The 27,990-nt window shown below is 41.9% G+C and overlaps 1 protein-coding gene across 1 annotated transcript in view; it reads right to left on the bottom strand.

Moving 5' to 3' along the window:
• ARHGAP26 (Rho GTPase activating protein 26) overlaps window positions 1-27,990 on the bottom strand; it is a 462,432-nt gene that overhangs the window by 178,045 nt on the left and 256,397 nt on the right. Inside the window, 4 exon segments of the mRNA XM_066344335.1 lie at window positions 3,824-3,929; window positions 5,479-5,537; window positions 7,961-8,048; window positions 23,441-23,515. Of these exon segments, the coding sequence (XP_066200432.1) occupies window positions 3,824-3,929; window positions 5,479-5,537; window positions 7,961-8,048; window positions 23,441-23,515 (328 nt within the window).

Raw genomic sequence — 27,990 nt, 5'->3', positions numbered from 1 at the left:
CCCAAGTTAACTTTCCCTTACTGCTTTATTTTAAAATAGGACAGTGCTGGAAATGAGCATATAGAGTTTAAGTGGAATCTTAGAACTCCTCTGGCTGCCAAAGAATTTTTTAAGACCTAAATAAATACTCTTTCCTGGATTCAGCAGGGCTCATTTACACCCGTCTTCTCCAAGACATTTTAAATCTAGAGGCTCCAGAGACCAAGAACACAGCATGCGGAGAACTTGAGTCTGTGTTCCATCATCAGCTCTGACAGGCTCACATTACGGGCATGAGAGCTTGTCTATACGTAGATTTCTTACTGCTTAAGTGAAGCAAAAGATGCCATAAAACCTCTTAGAACCTCAAAGAACATCTATGCTAAGACAGAGTATAATGCTCCAGAAATGCTGTAAAATAAAAACTCTAGCAAAAAAATTGGTTTAAATCTCTTAGAAGGCAAAAATCAACGTCACACTTGTAACCTGCATATTCCAGTTGTATGACTCGGAGTTAGGGACAAAGATGGACTGAATTTAATGGGGTTGGGAGAGCAGAGAATGAAACAAGGAGGAGGAAGTGAGCCAACCACTGGGAGATGAACAAGCTAACTGTTCGAAACAGATATTAGGTGCCTCCCCTTAAAGATTCCAAACAATCCTCAGGGCATTTTAAAAATGGGAGAATTCAGTACTGGCTTGGCCGGATCACCATTTATTTACTCTTGGTCCCTCTCGATGCAATTAAAATCTCATCACAACTGCACAGCTTAAAAAGCCCAACTACTCTCAACTGGTTCCTAAAGCCTCTCCTGCAGCTGCTCCCAGCGGGCTTGGAGATCTTCCTAAGACCCAGTGAACAGAAAGCAGTCAAGAGCATCCCCACGCATGCTTGGCTGGAGTATGTACCTGGAACTGCCTCTGTTCTGCAGAAGACTCTTTATGTCCACAAAGCTTTGCAACTAAGGTCTACACCAGCTTTTCTGTTTAACAAATGCCTGACTGGTTTGTATGGAACAGACAGCAAACCATCATCTCCAAGCATCTGGAGTTACTTTTTAAAGCCCAGTTCCCATTATGTTAAACACACTTCATCAGGATTCTTTGACATTTTGCGGGCATTCTCCTTACAAACTTGCATGTTCTCTGCTTTGCCCTGTTTCTGAACATGGATAAGCTTGGTTCCCAGACCCAACAAACAATTCTCAGGACACTAGAAAGGTATCTGAGGGTATCTGAGAATTCAACTCAATTCTGACCCTATTTACCTGTAGAAGCATCAGATTCCACAGGTTTAGTACTACAAGACCGCCCCCAAAGCCAGTACACTCTCTCTCTCTCTCTCTCTCTCTCTCTCTCCCCAGAGGCCCAGGTTACCTGTGTATTTGAACAACTGGCCGCTGACTGGAGGTTCCAATGACCCCCTTCAACTCAGAATGCCAATCCCAAATCCAGGATGTCACCACTACTTTTGATCCACTGGCTATATATCAGAAGTTCCCACAACTCCCTTCTTGGGTTCTATTAATTTGCTAGAAAGGCTCACAGAACTCAGAGAAACATGCACTTACTAAATCAGTGGTTTATTTTAAAAAGCTAAACTCAAAAACAATCAGATGGAAGAGAGGCACAGGGCAGAGTAAGTGCGAAGGAGGGCAGAGATCCCACGGCCTCTCCAGGACCGACATTCGCCCAGCACCTCCATGCACTCACAAACCCGACGCTCAACCTCAACCCCATACTCTTGAAATTTTACAGTCTTCTTTACACAGCCAGAATGTTAGCCACCGGCAACTGATTCAAACTCCAGCCTCTCTCCCCTCCTCATAGGTAGTGTGTGGGGTGGGGGGGCAAGACTGAAGTTCCAACCCTTTCATCACATGGCTGGTTCCACTGGCAACCTGCCTCTATCCTTAGATGCTTTCCAACAGTCACCTAATTAACATAATAAAAGACATCTTTTTCACTGTCAACACTTAGGAAATTCCAAGGCTTCAGGAAGCTGTGAGCCAGGAATCGTGGAGAGACCAAATATATACATGAGATATAAATTTTGGTCATCTTAATGGCCAAATATATATATTTCTTATTTATTTATTTATTAGATTTTATTTATTCATTTTTAGAGAGAGGAAAGAGATAGAGAGAACAGGGGGAGGAGCAGGAAGCATCAACTCCCATATGTGCCTTGACCAAACAAACCCAGGATTTTGAACCGGCGACCTCACAAATATATATTTCTTATAAATCACAATACTGCAATGAGTTCTGATATGGCATAGCAAGAAAAACAATTGATCCTTGACTGCCTAATTGCTTCTCACTAACATGCAAATCAATCTTGTTTCTTCATACTTTGGCTGGTAGAAATCTCTATGGCTACATATACACTCTCTCTCCAAAAGGTAATATCAAGTACTTAGTATAAATATGAAAACAAACCAACACAATCTCCCTCAGCAAAATATCAACTTATCCCAAAGAAATGACTTAATGGGATGAACAAGTCTGAGAATGGGCCAAATTTACAACACAGCTGTTCAGTAGAATGTAGGGCTTAGCAATTTAGGTTAACTGTTAGACTCTGTCTTCTCTTATGACCCATTCTCCAATCTAGAACATTCATCAAAGTCAATAGAACGTTAGACCAAACACACATGCAGTAACTGACACAACAAGGGAAGGCAGTGTGGCCATTCAGAAAAGGGTGAAGCAACACTAAACACACAAATTCCAAACCATTCCAAGGATACAAATATTCCTAGCAGGAAAACCAGGCCCCCACTGAATGCTCTGATTATCTCAGAGGGCAAATGGACATTGGCCAAAAATAATTCCTTTATTCTCTATACTTCTTCAAAGATTTTTTTTTTTTTTTTTTTTACTTTTTTTTTTTTCTTTCATTTTTCTGAAGCTGGAAACAGGGAGAGACAGTCAGACAGACTCCCGCATGCGCCCGACCGGGATCCACCCGGCACGCCCACCAGGGGCGACGCTCTGCCCACCAGGGGGCGATGCTCTGCCCATCCTGGGTGTCACCATGTTGCGACCAGAGCCACTCTAGCGCCTGAGGCAGAGACCACAGAGCCATCCCCAGCGCCCGGGCCATCTTTGCTCCAATGGAGCCTTGGCTGCGGGAGGGGAAGAGAGAGACAGAGAGGAAAGCACGGCGGAGGGGTGGAGAAGCAAATGGGCACTTCTCCTGTGTGCCCTGGCCGGGAATCGAACCCGGGTCCTCCGCACGCTAGGCCGACGCTCTACCGCTGAGCCAACCAGCCAGGGCTTTCAAAGATTTTAATACATGTAACTTTAAAAGTCAATGACATTATAGATAACAGAGAGCCTGCTAGCCATATTTGACAGATAAAGAAATTAGGAATTGAGAGGTTAGTGGTTAGTCCGGAGTTCATTAAGTGACTCATTAAGAACAGAGTCAACTCTAGAATCCAGGCCTTTTTACTTCAAATCCAAGGTCTGTAAACCCACAACATATTCATGTTTTCCCTTGATCATCACAAGAACATATAACCCCTAAAAATTCTGCTTGGTATCATGGATGACATACTCCTGTTTGCCCTTGGTCATTGCAAGAACAAAACCCCCCTGAAAACTCTGCCTGGCGTCCTGGTTGCATTGGGCACTTCCCCAGCCCACTCTGCAAAGACCATCTGGCATTTGCTGCTGTTGTCCACGGCAGTTAACATTTCACACATTTCTTTCCTAAGCCTCTAGCATACCTGATGCAATAGTGGGAGAGGCAAACATGAGCAGAACTGAGACCAGCTTTAGTGCTACGATAAGAACCTTCTAGGGGTGAGAAAAGGGCCAGCAGTCTTAAACCTACTTTGCCAAGTGGTTCATGAGCAGCTGTAACATCTGTCTGTTTTTCTCCGGGAGCCGATGAACAAGGCTGTGGATTTCAGACACCCGAGACTCCTGATTCTCCAGCTCTGCCAAAGTAGAAGGGAGGTAGCATTTGATCAGTGTCACAGCTAAATCAGTTTACAAAACAAAATCAAAGGAAAACAAGGGCCGGGCACTGACAGACTGAGGATTTCTCCAAGGGTTAAGATCCTGTTCTGTGTACTTGTGACTAGAATGACTAGATCTACAAGTGCTTTAAATGATGTTTTCTGTAACAGAGTTCTTTTTTTTTTTAAATTGCTGTCAAAAAAAAAAAAAAATCTAGCCAAAACCATGACGTGATGAAATGGAGCCAGTCAACTGCATACGCAGAACAGGAACAAACTTGGGAGCAACTGATTCCCTAGAGTGATGGCTTCGTTTCAAGGAAAGAAGGAACTTTATGCACTCAGCAAGTGATAAACAAATTGTACGTGAACAACATTGCAAGGGTCTCAAATATCAAAATAACACCTCAAGACAACATCAAAGAAATCAAAGGAAATGTCCAGTTATTTTCAAACCATGTGTGACAGCCAGTCTGGACGAGAAGAAAGAAATGGCACATAGATTATGTGACTCTTTCTGCCAACGTGTAATCTAAACCATGGCCTGTCATGTTCTTTTGGTTGAACTTGGGTGAGTGGCTCCATTTCCCTGGGAAGTTAGAAGGATGGAACTCCACACCTATTTATAGGACTGACGTGAGGTTTAATTAGAGAATGGTTGCTATGGGCTTGGAATTTCCCTGAGAAAGAAATCACATAAACTCTATCCTCACGTCTAGCTTTCTCCCATGCCTTTCTCCTCCCTGTTTGAAGGGGGAAACTATAAGTACTGTAGATAAGGCCCTCAGAGCATTAGTTGCTGCTATATTAGGTCAGTAGTAGCTGCCAGGGTAGACAAACTCTGAGGGCTTAAAGGAAGCAGGGAGAGGCAGAGGCTATTGGCATTACAGCACAGCGGGGTTTCCTGCCAGACTTACATCTGAGAGAGTATCTCACTGCCCTGCAGGAGGCTTGCCCCACGTAGACAGATCCCAGTACACTTAGGGTGGTTTGCACCTAATCCCTATGTATTTTAATACCAGTAATATGACGCTAGGGATCTGGATGATACAGCTGAAGAACGATCAGAAGCTGGAAATGGAAGCCATGACAGAAAGCAGAATGGGAAGTTACGTAAGTGGTGCAGCATTCAGGGAAACACTTCCAATGCTCAGTTTAGGTAATGTGCAAAGCTTGATTCATTCTACAATGTGCTACTCTAAGGGCTGGGGAAAACCCGAGGAGTTAGAACTCCAATAATCAAAATTAGAAAGGCAAACTTGTTCTTCTCTCCTCTCTCCACCCCCAAGAACACACTTGGGAAGTTTCTCTCCTCTACTGTAAATTCAGCGTCCTAGCAAGGCCCTCAGCAGTCCAAATAAAAATTTGGTTTCATTTTTATTCTGTGGTGAAGTCACGAGTGTGTAGTGGGTAGTTTACATGCAGAATAAGAAGGGTTAGATAATATTTCTTTTGGGATACTGACTGTTCTTTGAAATAGAAAAATCTATTCTCTTCCCCTTAAAACTGTGACCAAAAGAAAACTTACTCGCTGCTTTGATGAAACTTCTTTGAAACTGGTACATCATGAGTGGTCCTGGAAGCATTCTGGAATAAAAGGTTATATACTAGTTAGCTTAATAAAAACAATCATATTCTGTCTACATAGCAGCCGGGAGAAATGTCACGCTGTAAGACAAAGATCACAGGCAAACAACAGCAACTCAACTTAGGCCAACTTGGCTTCCCCTTTGAAAGGTCTTGAGATTTTACCTGAAATTTTCATTCTCTCTCCTTTTTAAAGGAATGGATACAGCTGTTTTGTATTCACGACTAACAAAGTACTGATGCTAAGTCTAGCACAAATCAAGAGATTTCCTTTTCAGTCAGTGACTCACCCATCAACAAGAGCATTTTAAAATATGTGTGAGAAGCAGGCAACTAGCTAAACATTTGTACATACCTGTACTTAAACTCTCATTTTCCCAGCACCTAATCATTACCATCAGTTCATCTGCGAATACTACGAGAGACTTTTGGTAGGTGTTTCTGAGGCAAATTTACTGTTGAATTCTTCTCTAGAATGCTGAAGCTTTTGGCCCTGGCCGGTTGGCTCAGTGGTAGAGCGTCGGCCTGGCGTGCGGGGGGCCCGGGTTCGATTCCTGGCCAGGGCACATAGGAGAAGTGCCCATTTGCTTCTCCACTCCCCCCCCCTTCCTCTCTGTCTCTCTCTTCCCCTCCCGCAGCCAAGGCTCCATTGGAGCAAAGATGGCCTGGGCGCTGGGGATGGCTCCTTGGCCTCTGCCGCAGGCGCTAGAGTGGCTCTGGTCACGGTAGAGAGACGCCCCGGAGGGGCAGAGCATCGCCCCCTGGTGGGCAGAGCATCGCCCCTGGTGGGTGTGCCGGGTGGATCCCGGTCGGGCGCATGTGGGAGTCTGTCTGACTGTCTCTCCTCGTTTCCAGCTTTACAAAAAAAGAAAAAAAAAAAAAAAAAAAGAATAAAAAAAAAATAGAATGCCGAAGCTTTAGAACCCCTAACATTAGGCATGAAACAATCTAATTTTACTTGCTATTACAATATTTGAAAATATGTTTTATATATACTTACTGTTTATTAGCAAATCACTATCAATGTGCAAAAAGTGCTAAATGCAAACGTCTACAATATGACTTGTGTAAACTACAATGGCAGTATTGAGGGTATGAATATTGAATGAAAAGGCTAAATTGTAAACTTATGGTTTTTCTACTAGTCCAAATAATAAGCTTCTCAAAGGCTCAGATTTTATTTTATTCTCATTGAATCCCCTAATTTACCGGTTGCTCTTCACTTGCATTGCATCTTACTCTGACTTCAAGATCCTTCCATAAGTTCCCCAACAGCCAAAAACAACCAGCATTACCAATTTCTTTTCTGCGGCTTTGCTCCTTTGCTTTTGAGCCAAAGGAATCTTCACAAAACCTGTCCAAATGCTACTCAATCCTATGATGACAGTTGTCCTCCTTAAGGCTAGACCCCCACCTTCCCATGTAAGAACTACAGTGAACGGCTATAAATATGCCTGCCCTTCAAGTCCAGCATAAATTTCTATTTCTCCCTGAAATTGAGATGTGGGAAGCTAGTCAATCATCTGCTCCCGTAACAACAGAGGGAGGTGTAGGCAGATAGCAGCCACACAACATATACTATTACAGGAAAACAGTCTCTTCCCCTAAGCTAGGGGTCGGGAACCTATGGCTCATGGGCCAGATGTGGCTCTTTTGATGGCTGCATCAGCTCATAGACAAATTTTTAATAAAAAAATAATAACGTTAAAAATATAAAACATTCTCCTGTATTACAATTCATTCATTTCCTACCGCTCATGTTCATGGTTACGGGTGGCTGGAGCCAATCACAGCTGTCCTCCAGGACAACAACAAATTTTTATTGGATAATGCGTAATGTACACGGGTCGTTGTATGGCTCTCATGGAATCACATTTTAAAATATGTGGCGTTCATGGCTCTCTCAGCCAAAAAGGTTCCCGACCGCTACCCTAAGCAAAGTGGTATTTTCTGATCTAAGCCGAAGGATCCAAAAAAGGAGTTTCATCAAGTTCTGAGTTTTAAGGTTCAATGCCAGCAATATATTCAATCTGCAATGCATAAATCTATCAAAACACATAGGGAATGTAATCATGCATTCACAACAGAATGGGGATGTGATTCCTTGTTTTCTTAATAGAGCACTCAGGGATTTCAGGAAATTCCATATTTTAGGTTCTATTAAAGGCTAATTGTCAGAGCCGCCTCTCATAAAAAACAAAGCTTCCTAAATCATTCATGGCACCACTGCACAATGGCAACCCATCAACTGCGGGTGATTTACAATTGGCTTGACCAGCTGAGCTCACTGCACCCTCACATAAGCTGTTTCCACATCTCAAACACCCACCCAACAGCTCACTGGAGGCTGAAAATAAAGCTGCTTTCTTCCTGATTGCCTGATAACAAGCTGGCACGCTGCCCTGCAAATGGAAAGTCCCTACCTTAGGTAGGTCTTCAAAGCACTAGTGATGGTTTTGATCTCCCATTCCGCGCAGATATCTGTTTCTGTTTCAGAAGCCGTTTTGGGGTCTAAAACGAAGAAAAGACAATGTGTGAAGCAGAGCAGAAAATACAGCTAAAAAACAAGCGTACATCAAAGCAGTCAGCCTCACCACTAACCAAAGAAATCCAAATTAAAATAAAATGACACCTATTCTTTAATTTATTAAATTAGAAAAACGTTTTCGAATCCAACTGTCTATTGCTGGCAAGAATGCAGTGAAACTGATCCTCTCATAATCTGCTAGAGGAGGTAGAAATAAATGCAGCAGTTTTGAAAAGCAATTTGGCAATTGGTATTAAGAGTCATAAAAATGTTTATACCCTTTGAACGTCACACGATCTGTCCTTAGGAAATAAGATAAGGCAGGAAAAAAGTTACATACCCCCAAAATGTTTAACTCACACTATTCTTTATAACAGCAGAAAAACATTTTTAAAGGATTATGTTGCTTTTACGTGATAATGATGGATATCAAGCAATATGGAAAAATGCCTGGATTATCAGGTAATAAAAAAAATCAAGATTTAAAAGTTTATGAGAAATTCATATGAACAAAAACTGAAAGGAAATACTCTGAAATTAAAATAGTGGTTGGGTCAGAATGGTTTTTATATTATATAGTTTTTATATTTTCTAAAATCTGACTTGATTCCATTACATACATACATACATACATACATACATACATACATTTAATTGCCTTAAGCCCAGAAATGCAATTAAGGCCACCATAATTATATCAGCTCCTAATCATGTCTTTTGTCTCTTCTTCTGTTGATTTTTAAACAAATGTGTATCTTATTTTAAAATAGATAATTCTTCTAGTCTTCCTGAGCTGCATACAGGTGAGAAAAAGAGGCAGAGTTTGGGGATAATGATCTGCTTCACAAACCAGCAGACCTCCACATTCCCGCTGGCGAGGCAGTCAGAAATGGAGACTTTCAATGCATTAGAGGGAGACTCCAGCTTCCTCATTCTGAAGACCAGCGATTTGCCTCCCAGCTCCCAGTCCCTTTTCTTTCTGCGCAGCACCTCATTTCAGCTGGGCTGCTACCCTTTTCTCACAACTACTCCAAGTGCTCAGGTGAGGCTCCACCCTTCCAGGCGGGGAAGGAGATTCAGGATAGACCAATCAAAGTGCAGCATGTCTCTGGACCCCAGGACTGGTTCAGGGATGGCCCAAGACCTAAGTCAGTCGACAGAGTGAACTTGATGCTTTTCTGGGAGATAGAGGAAAGGATATCTGGGGCCTGCACCTGGAAGGTTCTGCAAATGCTCTAAATGCCAACATACAGAGCCTGAGAATGAGTATGAAAGATAAAGCCAGAGATAAGAGAAGCAGAAAAAGTCGGTCTGATAATGTGGTTGATGCCTTGTATCTCGCATGTTGTTTTGTTTTGTTTTTTGGGTTGTTTTTTGTTTGTTTGTTTGTTTTTTGGTGAGAGAGAGACTAGAACAGAGAGGGACAGAAAGGGACAGACAGGAAGGGAGAGATGAGAAGCATCAACTCATAGTTGCAGCACCTTAGTTATTCATTGATTGCTTTCTCATATGTGCCTTGACTGGGGGGCTTCAGCCGAGCCAGTGATCCCTTGCTGAAGCCAGCGACCTTGGCTTCAAGCCAGCGACCTTTGAGCTCAAGCCCAGCAACCATGGGGTCATGATCCTACACTCAAGCTGGTGACCCCACAGGCTCAAACTGGTAAGCACGCATTTAAGCCAGATGAGTCCACGCTCAAGCTGGCAGCCCCGGGGTTTTGAACCTGGGTCCTCAGCGTCCCAGGCCAACACTCTATTGCACTACCAGCTGGTCAGACTCGCATGACTTTTTAATCATGTGAGCCAATAAATACCCTTTTTTCTTAAGCCAGTTAAAGTCAGGTTTTCTGTTTTTTTATACTCAAAAGAGATCTAAATGATAAAGCAGGCAAACAGAGCACTTGACTGTGCCTTTCTGGACCATCTCTAAGAAGAAAGGGCCAACAGCCTTCTATCTGGAAAGAGGAATGAGTCACAGGTGGGCACTAGGAAGGAACCCACTTTTATCCTAGGAGGAGCAGGCCAGACAGTCATGAGTGGCTTAGTCTCTAATCCCCAGGTGAAGGCACAAATCCAGCTGGTACCTACTGACACATATTGGAACACAAGAGAAGAAAGAACCCCAGCTCATAAAATGTTTGGCTCCTAAAGGCAGCACATCTATGTGTCTGCAGGTACCTCTGGGCAGTAATGACGTCTGTCCTGTCACATGAAACAAACAAGAAGGAGTCCAAAGAGCATGATTATAATTCTAGGCCCCACACGATGGTAAACTCCCTCGAGTTCTATCATAGCAAATATCTGAAAAGTGAACAAAGCGTGACTTCTCCAAGAATCCAAAATCCCTGCAGCTTTCGTTCTTTCCCTTGTGTTGTCAGCCCACATTCCCTTAATGGTTTCTTCCTGCGTCAGTGTATGTGCCAAAACACTGCGCTTAGGGTGACCTTTTCCGCTCCCCATGACCAAGACACAGGGAGAGCTGCCGTGCTGCATGGTTCCTGGACGCGAGACAAATGTTACTGTACATTTTTCTGAGGAACAAACTAACTTCTACCCAAGGAGACTGAACATGACACTGAACAAGCAGCAGTTGGCAGGTCTGGGAGCTGTGGACTGTTCCACGAACCACATTCAGCAAACTAATGATTAGCTTCCACTTATTCAGGCTCTGTAACCATAGGAATATTGTGTAACATTACAGAGAGGCGAGTCAAATTACAGACCAGCTAAAGGGCTTTTTATAGCCCTGATGAGGCAAGGCTCATAACTTGAGCACGTCCATTTTAATTCATTTAATATCCAAACTAAATTGAAGACAGCTTCCCAAGCTACCTCGTTTTCTGAAAGCACTGCCGGTTTCCACACCTCCCTACCGATGTTCCACTCACTCACAGAAGCCTCCTCATCTGAACAAGATGCAGAGACGATGTAAAATTTTCTTCAGAACTCAGAACTTCACTCCCCACCATGTCACTTGATCATTGAAGTACTTGGTAAAACTGACCTAAGCTAGAGGAGCAGTCCATCAAAGAAAAAGGCATCCTATCAGTAAAGCAAAATGAGTATATTTGCACCTCAACTTATTCCCACATGAATTTGGAAAAACAGGAGACACAGACTGGAAGCAGTGTTTATAAAGAGCAGTGTTTACAAGCAGTGTTTATGAAGTGGTCTTAGAAATGTCACACTGAATCCATCCCAAGATCCATCTAGTCCACTGTTGTGTTGCTGACAAAAACACTAGGGACTTTCTGGAGGAATTGATTAGGAAAGTCACCTTGTACTCCTACATTTCCTAATAACACATCATAATATGTGTAAATTAATTTCTTTTTCTGTAACTGGGAAGGCAATACATGCATGTGATAAAAGAATATATGAGGCCCTGGCCGGTTGACTCAGTGGTAGAGCATTGGCCCGGCGTGTGGAAGTCCCAGGTTCGATTCCCAGCCAGGGCACACAGGAGAAGTGCCCATCTGCTTCTCTACCCTTCTCCCTCTCCTTTCTCTCTATCTCTCTCTTCCCCTTCTGCAGCCAAGGCTTCAATGGAGCAAAAGTTGACCCAGACGCCAAGGATGGCTTCATGGCCTCTGCCTCAGGTGCTAGAATGGCTCTGGTTGCAACGAAGCAACGCCTGAGATGGGTAGAGCATCACCCCCTGGTGGGCATGCTGGGTGGATACTAGTTGGGCGCATGCAGTAGTCTCTCTGCCTGCCTGTTTCTTACTTCAGAAAACTACAAATAATAATAATAATAATAATAATAATAATAATAATAATATATGCAAGCAGATCTGACCAGTGGTGGCACAGTGGATAGAGCATCAACCTGAGATGCTGAGGTCCCCGGTTCAAAACTCTGAGGTCACCAGCTTGAACATGGGATCATCAACATGATCCCAAAATGAGCCCAAAGGTCACTGACTTGAACAAGGGGTCACTGGATTGGATGGAGCCTGCCCCATCCCACCCCCATCAAGGCACGTATGAGACGCAATCAATGAACAACTATAGTGAAGCAACTACAAGTTGATGCTCCTCATCTCTCTCTAAAAAAAAAAATTAATAAAAGGATCTATACAAGCAAAACAAATAGATATACATTAAAATGTAAGCCTTTGCTGTGCTAGAGGCAACTGCTAGTATCAGCTCAGTTAATGCACAAACAAGCAAAATAGAAATACATACAGCTTTTTAAAAACACAAGCACATTATACATGTCATTCTGTGCACTGAAATTTTAATTGAACAATATTTTTAAAAACTGTTCCATATTAGCACACAAATATATCTACCTCAGTACTTCGCTGCACCATAATTAAATGTCCCATTCATGGGAATTAAGGTGGTTCCCTGGTCTGGCTGTGATAAACAGCAATATTTTTACATGTCTTACCTGTAGAAAAAATTCCGCGAAATGTAATTTCTGGGTCAAAAAGTACATATATTTTAAATTTGGAATACATTGCTCACCTGCCTTCAGAGGTTGTACTATTATATTTAAGTATGAGAGTGACCCCCTTCTTCAAATGCTTGATATCACATAATCAAATACTTTGATATTAGCCAAACAGATAGGCTAAAAAACAACAACCAGGTTATCTGATTGTTTTACTTTACTTTTTAAAAAAATTTATTCATTTTAGAAAGGAGAGAGAGGAGAGAGCAGGAAGTATCAACTCCCATATGTGCCTTGACCAGGCAAGCCCAGAGTTTCCAACCAGCGATCTCAGTGTTCCAGGCCAACACTTTATCTACTGCACCACCACAGGCCATTTTTTAACGAGAAGGAAGATTGAGAATCATCTCCTATGTTTCAAGTTTATTGAGGTGTATTTGCCCTTTTTAAGTGTACAGCTCTATGATTTTTGATAAATGTAAATAATCATGTAACTATCACCACAATTAAAATAGTAGTTCTATCACCCAAAAAATCAGCCTGTGCCCCTTTCACAGTCCATCTTCTGCCTTCAAGTCCAGCCCCAGCAACCACTTTCACATGTGTAGTATTTTTCTATTTTTACTTTTTCCATTGATTTGAGGGAGAGAGAAAGGGAGGGAGGAAGGAGTGAAAGGGGGAGAGGGAGAGAGAAAGAGAGAAGTATCAACTTGTTGTTTCTCTTAGTTGTTCCATCTAGTTGTGTACTCACTGGTTGCCTCCCATACATGCCCTGATCAGGGGTCAAACCTGCAACCTCTGGCGTGTACGTTCGACTCTATATCCCCTGAGCCATCCTGCGAGAGCCACATACACAGTAGCTGAAGTCCATTCAGGTTGTTTTATGCATCAGTAGTTCAATCCTTTCCTTACTGCATAGTATCCAATTTTATGGATATGCCACAACTTGTTTATACACTAGTTCATGGACATTTATGTTGTTTCCAGTTTTTGGCTGTAATGAATAAAGCAGCTGTAAATATCTGAATGCAAATCTTTGTATGGACTACATTTTCATCTCTTGGATAAATAGCCAGCAGTGTAACTGGGTAAAAATATGTAAGAGTATGTCATTATAGTAAGTATGTTTATCTTTATCAGAGACTGTCAAATTGTTTCCCAAAATAGTTGGCCATTTGTATTCCCAACAGCAATGTAAGAGTTGCTTTGCATCTTCATCAACACATGATACGGTCATGTGTTTAATTTTGAAATTTTAGATATTTTTAGTAGATAATTTACTTTTTTTTTTTTTTTTTGTACTTTTCTGAAGCTGGAAACGGGGAGACAGTCAGACACCTGCACACACCCGACCGGGATCCATCCGGCATGCCCACCAGGGGACGATGCTCTGCCCCTCCGGGGCGTCGCTCTGTCGCGACCAGAGCCATTCTAGCGCCTGAGGCAGAGGTCATGGAGCCATCCACAGCGCCCAGGCCATCTTTGCTCCAATGGAGCCTTGGCTGCGGAAGGGGAAGAGAGAGACAGAGAGGAAGGAGAGGGGGATGGGTGGAGAAGCAGATGGGCGCTTCTCCTGTGTGCCCTGGCCGGGAATCGAACCCGGGACTTCTGCACGCCAGGCCGACGCTCTACCACTGAGCCAATTGGCCAGGGCTAGATAATTCACTTTTTAAATTTGCTTTTCCTTAATCACTAATGAAGTTGGACATCTTTCCGTGTGCTTTTTGGCCACTTATCTATTTCCTTTGATGAACTGGTTGTCCAAATCTTTTGTTCACTTTAAAAACTGAGTTGTTGTGTTCTTATTACTGGGTTGCAAGAGTTATTTTTAATATATTGTGGGCCCTTGATTGAAATGACTGTCCATTCCCCATTGTACTTTGATACCATTATCAAGTATCAATTTAACCATACGTATGTGAGTCCTATTTCTGGTTTCTCTGGTCTGTCCCATTTATCTACATGTCATTCGTAAGGAAATATCATATGGTCTTGCTTTCTTGCATTTAAACAACTGTATTTTGTTTTCTGTCTTTTTCTAAAATCTTCGCGAGCCTTTTGCATTCTCTATCTCCCCTTACATCGTTGGAGAAGCAATTTATCTAAGTATACTATACTCTATGTAAATAAGAATTTTTTTCATTTCTCTTACAGGCAATTCTTTCAAGACTAGATTTAATACTTAGCAATCTAAAAGTAAATTTGTTTACTCTATCAAATTATTTTATTATAATAGCCACACATCTTAAAAAACTTTAATCACTTCCTATACCAAGTGCTCAAGAATCCTATAGCCACTCTGTTTGGAGATCCAGAACCTCTTACTGTCTCAAGTCCCAGTTTTAGGAGGAGAACCTGACTGAAGTAAGGTCGTGACAGTGGGAGGAGCACAGAGGAAGGTGAGTTTCCATCCGAGTTCTCTATCTTCTGAGAACTCCAAACTGTGGTTAGTAGTGACCTTATTAGCTCCAGAGGGATCAATCTCCATCCAAATAACCTACTGTCTCCCAGTCCTGGCCATCACTTCTCTGCTCCCCTTTACAGGTGGGTAAAATTTGAAGTTCACACTCTGCCTGGTTCTGCTGCTTCTGGGGCTGTTTCCACTCTTACTAGGCAAGCCTCAGGTCTTAGGATTTGTCATGGAGGCTATCTATTACTTTAGAATTTCTTCTTAGAGAAGAAGTCCTCGCTTGCTTTTCTTTATTCTCTGTGAAAGGGTATGGGAATGAAGGGCACAGAAGAGGAAAATATATATACACATTCAAGGTCCCAGAGTTGGAAGAAGGATAGTACATGACTGGATCAGAGATCAGCGGGTGAGGTCTGCTACTACAGTTTAATGCCTGAACGCACTGCAATTTAATCCTTTTCATGTGTTCTCCATAGGCCCAACCTAGCTTTAAACATTAGTTTTAAAAAAGTAAAAAAGTTTCAGAATAAGATTAAAAAAAAAAAGTAGCAACACTGAATTTGCATTCCTTCACCATCAAGGTGAAATACTAATAAAGATGTGGCAAAAAAGGAAAAAAAAAGGGGGACATAAAAGTTTCAACAGCACAGAACATAAGCTCAGGGTCAACACTCTACCTACCACCAGATAATATCCATCAGGCAAAGCTTGGACGAAAGCGTGAGTAAAACCCACTTGGGGGAGCAATGAGATAGGCTAGGGCCAGCCGCCCACTCTAAAGAACAGCCCAAGCCACTCTGGAGAAAGGCTCCAGGCTGCACAGTCCCCATCCCTCCACAGCACACACACTGGGGGAAGCTGCTGTCTGGAGTGGCTAGAATCATCCAGAGATTACAATTCAGGCAGAGAAATTAAACTGGGGACAGTGAAGGGTACCCCTTTATGTTAAGGAAAGTGAATTCAGAGGGAGAAATTCCTAAAAGAAACATGAGAGTGACAAGGGAAGAACCTTAGCACCCTTCAGATTAACCAAGAACAAACTCTGCTTCTCTGAGAACCATGACCAAATAGTAGAACCAGGAGAAATCGATTCAGGTATATAGGTCGATACTAAAGGACAAGATTTAAGAATGCCAGAAAGTTGGATAGAATCATGTACAACAACTATCTGATTTCATAACTACGAAGATTTATAAACTTCTCTGTGTTCAGGTTTGATTAAACAAAAGACAAAAGCTGACAGAAATGCTTGTTGGCATAAAAAATAGAGACAAAAACACTCCTAAAAAATTCAGAAAGCACCTGTTTTATATGCTAAATAAAATTCAGAAAAATATGGATGCTGTGAAATAAGACGACAAATAAAAAAAGAAACAGACGGAAATAATAAAGATAACAGCTGAAAGGTAGAAATAAAAAGAGCTAAATAAGTAGAATTAGTAACAACACTAAAAATTCCAAAATCAAATCTGCATTATAAACAGAAAAAAAAAGAAAGCAATCCAAGAGAAATTTAAATGAATGACATGAACATGGGGTATGAGTTTGATAATTTTTGCTAAAATGCAAAAAATTGGAAGAAAAACATTTAAAAGGTGAAAAATGAAGATAATGTATTTTTTAATTGAGAATTGCATTCAAGAAAAGGTTTTTCTCTAGAAAAACATGTAAAACATCAGATTCCAATATGTGCAAAAGAATGACTATATGGTGATATCTAAAAGTAGTAAAGGAGGGGGGAGAATTTCTCATATGGTTATTGGTCAAATGACTAAGTCTTTGAGGAAAAAGAGAATTAGTTCCCATTTTGAAAAAATAAATTCCAGATGGATTTGGGGGGTGGAGGGTGGGTAAGTTTTGCAATCCTGGAACAGAGAAGGTCTTCTAAGGCAGTGGTTTTCGACGTTTTTGCATTTGGGAACTGGTGAAAATAGGAGTATTCTTTGAGGGACCTCTGTGGAAGAAATCACCCTGAGCATAAGCAAACTCGACTAAAATATTATAATTGGGTCTATAATCTTCATAAAACATCAGGATGATTGGTTAACACTTTTGCAGACTGGCACAGAATTTCTGGTGGACTGGTGGTTGGAAACATTGTTTTAAGGCAGGGGTCCCCAAACTTTTTACACAGTGGGCCAGTTTACTGTCCCTCAGACCGTTGGAGGGCCGGACTATAAAAAAAACTATGAACAAATCCCTATGCACACTGCACATATCTTATTTTAAAGTAAAAAACCAAAATGGGAACAAATACAATATTTAAAATAAAGAACAAGTAAATTTAAATCAACAAACTGACCAGTATTTCAATGGGAACTATGCTCCTCTCACTGACCACCAATGAAAGAGGTGCCCCTTCCGGAAGTGGGGCGGGGGCCGGATAAATGGCCTCAGGGGGCCGCATGTGGCCCGTGGGCCGTAGTTTGGGGACCCCTGTTTTAAGGTATACTCACTCTATCTAGGAAAAAGACTGACTTCATAAAAGACTGGACTTCATAAAAATATAAAGTATTCACAAGATAAAACAAAAACAAAATACTATAAATAAAGTTTAAGAGAAATAATAATCTGGAATAAAAATACTGGTAACATAGCCTCCATATCTAAACAGGTCTTACAATCCAAAGATGACTACACCAATGGAAATACAGCCTAAGAACACAAACAGGCGGTTCAAGAAAGGAGAAACGTAACTCAGGAAGAAACAGGAAAAATCCAAACTCACCTGGATTTACAGAAACACAAAGTTAAATACAAATGAGATCATTTTAAAAACATACTTATAATTTATATGCAAACAAGTAACAGAGATGGCAAGGATGTGAGGTACAGGACACTAGCCTCAGACTTTGCTAACAGCCAGTTTGGGAATATCAATGAAGAGCCTTGAAAACATGTGTATACTTTGAACCAGCAAGTAAACATCTTAAAATAAACCGAAGGAAATCATTAAATACGCATGTAAAATTAAAAATAGTAGCAGCTAACATTGATGGACTAACATATGAAGGCTTGGAACTCAGCAACCTACATGCATCTTTGTTTAATTCTCACATTGGGATAGAGGCTGCAGCTATTATTACAGATGACAGGATAGAAGACCACCCAGGTTTAAATAACTTGTGTCAAGTCAAACAGATAGGCAGAGTAACTGCAACTGGTCTTACTCCAAAATGCATGCTCTTAACCTCTGTTATCCTGCGCCTATGGGGATGTTTACCTGAGTACATTCTAGAATGATAAAGAATTGCCATCAGTCTGCATATCTGAGAATAAGGGACTGATTAAAAAGTTATAGTATATCAAAAAAAAAGTTATAGTATATAGACCCAAAATACATGGCCAAAAAAGTCACACTCCAACTCCAACTGAGCTTGAATAACATAAGAAAATAGACACTCTTATGTTATGAAAAAAACCTGTTAAAAAAGCAGTAGATATGCACAGTGTCATTCCAATTTTGAAAACATTTTTAATGTTATATTGTATGATATTGTATTTAAAAGGTGATCGTGGTATGATAAAATGGTCAATAAAGGTTATCTCTGGTCTGCAAGACTGTTAGTTTCTTCTTGGACTTCTCTCTGTATGTCTCCAATTTTTCTACTATGACCACTTATAATCTTTAATTAAAAAAAAAAAGTTATTTAAAATATGTTCTGGAAGCTGGCCCTGCCCAGGTAGCTCAGTTGGTTAGAGCCATCATCCCAATATATTGATCCCCAGTCAGGGCACATACAAGAATCAGCTGGGGATTGCATACATAAGTGGAACAACAAATCAATGTTACTCTGTCTCTCTCTCCCTTCCTCTCTCTAAATCAATTTTTTAAATCTTAAAATATATACAGGAAGAGAGACATGCATGTACTGAACAAGCATACAGCTGATTTATATTTTTTAAATGTTAAGCTAAAATTTGGAAAGATTTATCTTCACTTAACATTCGGGGGGAAAAAATACCATGTTCTTCCAGTACATACATGGAAGTCACTCTATTTCTAGGAATCTTCAAGCCTTTCCGAGTCCTTTTCATCCTTCAAAGACAAATGATCCCTTACTAGTGTAAAGGGGTCAAGAGTAGTTCGTTATGACACCAGCATGAGGCTTGACTGCATTGCTATGAGAAATTCCAGCAAGCTTTCTTAAGGAATCCTACTCAGTAAAAAGATGTTCTCAAAGCACCAGCTCCTATCTTCCTTCTAAAGTCCCCCAATCTCTTAGGCATACACACAGTAAACTGAAAGTGATCAGAGGAAGTCGTTGGTTTTACTTAATTTTAACCCATATTTTAAATTTAAAGAAAAGACACTATTCTACTTTTGAGAGGCTCTGACAAATATTCCAAATCTTACACTGTGCCTGGCATGTAACAGGGCATCCAATGAATATAGAATAAAGGAATAGTGAGTGAATGGTTCACAGTTGGCCAGCCATTGCAGGGACAGGTTTGTGAGTCTAGGAGCCATATTTATTTTCTACTCTTGGCTAACCCACTCTAGTACCAGTGCCAAAAGCTGGTGAAGATGAGAGCATGTACACAAAAGGGAAGGGAGACGGGTCTGCCTTCAGGTCTGGAGTCTCCCTGGCCTAATGGGCGACTCCTCAAATTCCAAACTCCACACTGTTTAATGTAACTGGTAGTGAGAATCACAGACACCATTTTCCACTTGTTTTTAAATTTATTTTTCAATTCCAGTTCACACTCAGTATTGTTTTTGTACTCCACTCTGGATTAGGTCTTGCGCTGTTTCATTTCTCAGCTCTGGTTGAAACTCAGTTTGGATTCTGGTCTATCTGCAGTGTCCTCCTGGCAGAGACAACTGGCCTTGTGACTTTCAGCTGCTAGTTATTAGTTTTTCATGACATTTCTCAGATGTTCATGATCATTTTGTCTGTCCCTAGGAAAACTGAGGAAGAAAACAGGACAAATAGCTCGTTCAAGGGCCACAAAGAGAAGTGATAGAAACAAGACCTGTTCATCTCTCTGCTTAGTACAACTGAGCTAAGGTGCCTCTCTTTTAGCAAGCCCATATAAGATGTATTTCTTTTCATTAGTGTCGTCTTACAGAAAAATCTACCGTCTTTGAATTCTCTCAGCCCCTTCTGCTCCCCTGTATCCAGCTGGCTACAAAATCCTGTTGATTCTCTCTCTCCAATCATTTTGAGCCTGTCCTTTTTTCCCCTGACCTCAAAGCAGCTATTTGGTTCAGCCCTTGATAGGGCATGCTCTGCCTAGTTTTTTGCAACTGTCTTCTTCCTCCATGTATTTTCATGGTCAAATACATGCTCCACATTGCCACAGTGTTTCCTCCTCCAGCTAGCATCAGATGGAGTTAACACCAGGGCCGAACATGCTTTTGTTATCACCCTGCAGCCACTTCGGGGAAAGCATTCCTCATCATTCTGTTAATAATCCTGCTCAGGCCACAAGGTTCTGTGGACTAACCCCTCCCCACCCTCCCCCTCTGCCACCCTCACAGAGGTAGCTCAGGATCACCAGAGTCTGGCACAGGATCTGGCCTTCGATCCATCTGCTTATGTCATGTGATTGGCCTGCGATTGTGAAATGAATCCTGTGAATGGCCCTGGACCGATCAATCAAAGTCCACCCTGGGACCTTCTGCCAAAACTGAAAGAAAGACACTCTTTTATCAGTGTTGCAAGCAAAAGGACCACTGAGACTGGACTATCTGGGATGTTCCAATGAAGAATCCAGCCAACACCAAGACAAACAGAGGTCACGGGTAACGAAAAGCCAGAGAAATGAGTGGGAAAGGCTCCCACAAATGCAAAGATGTCACCGGAGCCACCAGACCTTTCCACCATCTTGGACTTAACAGTTATGTGAGCAAATAAGTACCTTTTATTATTCCTTTAAACCAGCGGTTCTCAACCTGTGGGTCGCGACCCTGGTGGGGGTCGAACGACCAAAACACAGGGGTCGCGACCCACAGGTTGAGAACTGCTGCTTTAAACTATCCTGAATTGCCTTTTTGACACTTTTGTATGTAACAGTCCTAACACACATGCCATTACTTAGAAACTTTTAATAGTGTCTTACTTTCTACAAAGAAAAACACGCAATTCCTTAGCACAATATGCAAATTCTTCAGCAAAAGGGGTCATTTCAGTTTTTCAGCTTTAACTCTCCTGTCCCAGCTTTCAGTACTTCCAAATTTAAAATAATAAAATCAATACTGCCTGCTCTAGTCACCACAGACATGATTTTGCCCCCATGTACTACTCATACTTCTTGAATCTTAATTATTCTTCTATTCTCTCCTTCATAACTCAATCTTCCAGATCCAGCTCATATATATTAGGCACCAGGATCATATTACAGCTTTTGTATGCCTGCATATCTCGCTCCCACTGGACGCCTTGCAGACAAGGAGTGGTTCTATACTTTCATTTCTAGCACCTCCCAATCTGCTTCAGAGCAGACGTCCACAAATGTGCGCAGCTCTGATCAGAAATGAAAGTCTGAGGGCTGGTATCTGGTAGACTCTTTTTTTTTTTTTTGGTATTTTTCTGAAGCTGGAAACGGAGAGGCAGTCAGACGTCAGACTCCCGCATGCGCCCGACCGGGATCCACCTGGCACGCCCACCAGGGGGCGATGCTCTGCCCATCTGGGGCATCGCTCTGTTGCGACCAGAGCCACTCTAGCGCCTGAGGCAAAGGCCATAGAGCCATCCCCAGCGCCCGGGCCATCTTTGCTCCAATGGAGCCTTGGCTGCGGGAGGGGAAGAGAGAGACAGAGAGGAAGGAGAGGGGGAGGGGTGGAGAAGCAGATGGGCGTTTCTCCTGTGTGCCCTGGCCGGGAATCGAACCTGGGACTTCCGCATGCCAGGCCGATGCTCTACCACTGAGCCAAACGGCCAGGGCCTGGTAGACTCTTAATTCTTCCTTACATTAGATTTTTTCAAAAATTAACTGTATCACTATACAACCCAGCAACTATATTCTTGGGTATTTATCCCACTGAAATAAAATAATGTTCATATAAAAAAAACCGTACACAAATGTTTAAAGCAACTTTATTTGTAATTTCCCCAAACTGGAAACAACTTAGATGTTCTTCATCAAGTGAATGGTTAAACTGTGGTGTAGCTATATAATAAACTAGTATTCAGCAATTTAAAAAACAAAACAAAACAAAACACTACTGAAATAAATCTGAAGGGAACTATGCTGATTGAAAAAAAGCCAATCCCAAAAGATTATATATTATATAATTGCATTTATATAATAATCTTGACATGATAAAACTACAGAAAGGGAGAGATCAGTGGTTGCCAGGAGTTAAGAATGGTAAGAATGGGGGTGGGCGACGGGTGTAGCCATGAAAGGGCGTCTCAAGAGCCCCTGTGGAGCTGGAACTGTTCTACATCTCAACTCTGTCAAAATCCTGGTCGGGAAGTGGGTAAAGGTACACAGAAGTTCTCTATGTTACTTCTTACAACTGCAAATGAATCTATAATTATCTCAAAACAAAAACTTATTTTTTAAAAAACTAACCATAGACCAATTCTGAGCCAAAGACAATTCCCAAGGGGCACCTTAAAAATAATGTTTCAATCAAAAGATTTCACTGGGACTACCAATACAGCAGAAGCAAGGAGCTCTCTCAAAAGGAGGCAGAGAGCTGTTCTCATCAATGTGAGAGAAGAGACTTCTTTATACATGAAAGCTGTTTTCAGAAACTGAAATGGCAAAAGAAACAACAAACACTAAAAGAGAAGTGCCCCTGCCCAGAACACTGAGCAGGGACCCTGAGCAATAGTCTGTCTCTGCAAGCGCACGGCTGGGCTTCTGTGGGGATGGATAACAGCCACTGATCTGTGAAATCTGATCTGTTTGCCACTTAGCTCCATGTGACTCACTGAGGCTGGCTGCATTCGTATCTAAAAATACAGGAAATCTGCAGCCTAGGCAAATTTGGCTCAGTGGCTCCTGGGCTTTTGATTCGAACATTGCACATTCAGAGACAGCAGCTTTATATTTATGTCAGCCAGCTGCAAGGTAGGTTCTGCTGCTCAAATGAGACGAGGCTGAAATCCAGAAGCAAAGGGAATCAGAAAAATTATCTGCTTATATACATTTTATCTGGGAGTCACATGATACCTTCTGTTTAACAGAGAACAGGAGACCTGAGGTCCTTTGTAGGACAGAAGGATACCCTTCCTCAGGCACTGGGGTGTGCCTCACTAAATGCCTTCTCCAAAGAGGACAGGGGGAGACAGGAGCTATTGAAGACAGAGTAGGGTGTGGTGGTCACACGAGCAACCTAGCGCACTGGGACTGGCAGGGGCCACATCTACCAACAGCAAGGGTGTGGTCCCTTGGACCTGCCATTTTCTGTTTTGTCCAGTCCCACTCAGTACCCCTCCCAGTAACTCCTGCAGTCATGACAACGGTAAGTGAGGCAGCTTATTTCTGGGAGTTACCTCTTGGAACAGCCTGATTCCTCCCCTATGGTGGTCCGTATTTACGGGCCTCGTGTCTTTTCAGAGGCGCCCTCTCCATGCCCCGGGGCCTGTCTGACAGGGCCAGCGCTGCACTCACCCATCAGGATACTCAGCAACTTCTGCACTCTGGAATTGACCCCCACGATCCGGTAGAGCCCCTGCTCATTGATCCCTGAGAGAAAAAAAAAAAACAGTGGTGATTTAATTAGAGGTATGGCAAAACACAAGCCAAGCCAACCCAGCCAGAGGCACTGTTCCTTTCCTCCGTCCTTCTGAAAGCCACGCTAATGAGGGGCCCTGGCTCTCGGCCCTGCTCTTAGTGGAGCAGCGTGAGGGGCACAGCGGCCCGGGGTGTCCGGGCTGCTGCTCACTTCAGCCCTCCTGCGAGTCCAGTCGTCAAGGGAAAGAAACCCCCCCTCTTCCCTGGCCAAAGGCAGCATCTGAAGAGTTTGGGAAGATGCAAAATACATACTTTTAACAGGTGATAGTTAACCAGTTGGTTTTTCCATTTAAAAAGCCAAAAATGACATAACAAAAAAAATTCACACTACAGAAAAGGATAAATACTTCACAATTTATTTTCACATATAGAATAAAAATACTGAAGTGTAAGAACATTTTTAATTTTGGAGAATGTTGGCCAAGACTGAGATATTAGAAAATCCATTCATTGTAATACAAATATTTGTTATAAAGAAAAAGAAGAACCACCTCCATTCAACTCAAGGAAATGTACAGTTAGACCAGAAGGTGCTTGTCTTCAAGCACCCAAAGGACCCAAAACTAAGCCACCTCAGCACTTTGTTCATTCAAGTACAAAGATGAGATCGCCACTGTACCATTTATAAAAGGGGACAATTCAGACCAAGTGATATAAAATGACTTTTCTCCTGTTAGTCCTAGGCCTGTCATATTAGACACTTCTTGACTCACTGGTGTCCTGCTTCCTAGCTTATTCCCCTGATGCCCATTTTCCCACCACTAGCCAAAGGGAACTTCTCAAAGTGTACATCAGTTCAAACCAGCTCTTGTTAAAACTTTCCAGTGGCTTCCCAGTGCATTTAGATCACAATCAAACCCTACTGTGCCTACAAGGCCCCACACAGCTGAGCACAGGCTACCTCTGACCATACCATCAACCACTCCGCTCTGCTCCAGCCACACCAGCCTTCCTACTGCTCTAAGCTCAGGCCCCCAATCACAGCCTTTGCACCGGATTTCCTCTACCGGGAACCCTCCTTTCCGGGACTTTTTCATACTCCAGTCTCAGCTTACATGCAACCTCATCAATCTGATGCGTCCCATTAGACTGAACCAACATTACTGGCCAGTACCTGGCCTGTTTTCTTCATAGCATTTAATAAATATCTAAAATTACCTTTCTTACTTGGTTTCTTATCTTTCTCCTGCAACTGCAGTGGAAACGCACAGTACAGTGATTCTGTCTCCCTCACCACTATTTCCCCAGCACCCAGATCAGTATGTGATATATCACAGAATGACTAAAACAGGGAGTTGTATTCTGTCAGAGCCACTACTAGAAAGCCAAAGCAAAAATTCCTTGAAGCAACCTGGGGAAAGGCTGGTTCTGCAGTGTCTTCTACAGGACCTTTACACAAATGAAACTCAGGAATAAAAGCTAGTGGTCTGGAATGAGGGCCCTTTCCAGCTAAAACAGACCTATAAAAGCATGTCATTGTCCTGCACAGTTTACGGATTAGGAGAGCCTGGTCAAAAACTAAGGGATGGGCCCCAAGTTACTCAGTAGCAGAACCACTATTTAGTAATATGGTGGCTTGATGGGCTTGTCCTTTCTGATGTGTTATCTCTTTCTTTTGTCCTTGTGCTTTCCTGGAACTTGACACAACCCCGGACAATTATTCATGAACCCCAGAGAGCGTGGGAAGTCTGGTCACCTCTGGTCACACAGATATGTGTGTATGTGTACATACATGCACTGCAGCAGGAAAACAGTCACTTCTTTCATGTAGGTATGTAAAAACGACATTTAACTCACACTGTCCTTATGTCTTCTTTATGCTAAATGAAAACTTTGGTGGAAGTTAAATCATCTTCAGAGGCAGAAGCGGGTGACCCTCTCCCTCACTACTTATCACGTCTATTTCCTGGCTTTACATCAGAAAAAGTCATCCTCCTGAGCTACTGGTTTGCATTTATCACGCAGACTCTGTGAAGGGTTTGAAATGATGAGGTTTCTCTCTTTGTTGTGGCTGCTGTAAACTGAGTGACAGACAGGTGGCCCACCTCAGGCAAGCGTGTGAAGTTGCCTGGGGAGCAGAGGAGAGAGGAGTTCTGTTTTGAACTCACTTTTGGCTCCACTTTTATGAGATATAAGAGATGTCTCATTTTTTAAATTTTAAAATGAAAAGCATTTCAAACTGTCTGTTGAAAAATCACCTTAGTTATATCAACTTTCAAAAATTGAGAAACTTCAGTTATGGAAAATAGATAAATCAAAGGAAGATGGTAGCAACAGCAGAAAGCCCCTGACAACACAGTGACACCTGTGCAGGACGCCCCTTCTCCCACCACCCCCCGGGATGGGTTCTGGGTTCGTCCTCAGCAGGCTGCTTTGTAACCTGCATTGTTCACTTACTATCTATAAGGACAACCTTGGGTGTCAACGTATTTCCACTGCATTTTCGTGACTCAGAGTTTTTTTACTGCATAGATGTACCACTGTTGACTTAACCAATTTCTTAAGACATTTGGTCAGTCTCTGATTTTTTCACCTTAAAAATACCCTTCTATAAAAATCCTTACAACTCAGCCTGGCCCATGTCCTTATTTCCTCAAGGTCCCTTCCCCAAAATATCACCTACTTCTACATTATATTCTCTGGGTATATTTTATATTATCTTTGCAAACTCTTAATTCTTTATTGAAGGAAGGTATAGTAGAAATGATGAAATATTTAACCGTTAGAGTAGTGAGTGTTTTGTTAACCCTTTGAGTGAGGATGTACATCAGGGGTAGTCAACCATTTTATACCTACCGCCAACTTTCGTATCTCTGTTGGTAGTAAAATTTTCTAACCACCCACCGGTTCCACAGTAATGGTGGTTTATAAAGTAGGGAAGTAACTTTATTTTATAAAATTTATAAAGCAGAGCTACAGCAAATTAAAACATATAATAATAGTTACTTACCAAGTACTTTATATCAAATTTTCACTAAGTTTGGCAGAATAAATCTTTATAAAACAACTTATTATAGTTAAATCTATCTTTTTTTTTTTTTAATTTATTTATTTATTTTTTTACAGAGACAGAGAGTCAGAGAGAGGGATAGACAGGGACAGAGAGAGATGAGAAGCATCAATCATTAGTTTTTCATTGCACGATGCAACACCTTAGTTGTTCATTGATTGCTTTCTCATATGTGCCTTGACCGCGGGCCTTCAGCAGACCGAGTAACCCCCTGCTGGAGCCAGCAACCTTGGGTTCAAGCTGGTGGGCTTTTGCTCAAACCAGATGAGCCCGTGTTCAAGCTGGCGACCTCGGGGTCTCGAACCTGGGTCCTCTGCATCCCAGTCCGACGCTCTATCCACTGCGCCACCGCCTGGTCAGGCGTTAAATCTATCTTTATATGTATACTTTGGTTGCTCCGCTACCACCCACCATGAAAGCTGGAACGCCCACTAGTGGGTGGTAGGGACCAGGTTGACTACCACTGATGTACATGAACGTTCATACTACTCAAAGGGTTGAAAATGTTGGTACACATTAAAATAACTACACTGAGAAGAAGACTATCTGACTGTACACATAGGAGAGGCTTATCAGGTTAATTTATTTCTCCTCCTCTACTCAATGCTTTATATCAGTGGTTCTCAAAGTGTGCGCCAGGGCACACTGGTGCGTCCTAGAAGATTTCCATGTGCGCCCTATGGTATTCCAGAGAAATATGTGCCTGTTGGGGACCAAAAAACCAACCAACAGGGTTTTTGGAGTTTAGATTTTTGGGGGAAAGAGATGTGGGGAATTGGCTGTAAGCTGACAGTCTCCCCAACACCCCACCTCACTTGCCTGATTAGGTTGCAAAAGACTGTTAAGCTGTGGTGCTGGATTGTTTACACTACCCCCCATGTTCCCTGGAAAGACTGGAGGCAAGTTTCTTCTATCTTTTGTTTAGTGTAAAGTTCAGATGATATGTATGGTGGGGGTTTTCTGCACTCAACACAATTAAGAGTAAAAAGAGAGGAATTCTTCAATGTATTGAGGAGGAAATGAGAGTTTGCCTTTCATTTATATGCCCAAACATTGAAGAAATTGCTAAGACACATCAGGCTCATGTTTCTCATAAACACAAGAATGAAAAAACTAAACACATTTGTGCCGGGACCTGCAGAATTTACTAAATCTTACGAAGAATGTATGTATATAAAGATAACTTTTTTTGTCATTTTTTTAGTCTTTAACCCCTTTTTTTACGAATTCTAAAAAGCGTAACTCAAAAAATGTAACAAAAATGTTTTTTAATGTCAGAATAAATTTAATTTTGTCGTATTTTGTTTAATTACCATAAAAGCATGCTTGAAACTTTATATTTTTTTCTTTAATATTGACTTTATTATTATAACATACATTTCTCAGAAATTTGTATATAGTGCGCCTACAATTATTT

This window comes from Saccopteryx leptura, chromosome 6 (assembly GCF_036850995.1).
Source record: "Saccopteryx leptura isolate mSacLep1 chromosome 6, mSacLep1_pri_phased_curated, whole genome shotgun sequence".
NCBI lineage: Eukaryota > Metazoa > Chordata > Mammalia > Chiroptera > Emballonuridae > Saccopteryx > Saccopteryx leptura.
This window is presented reverse-complemented; position numbering and strand designations above follow the sequence as displayed.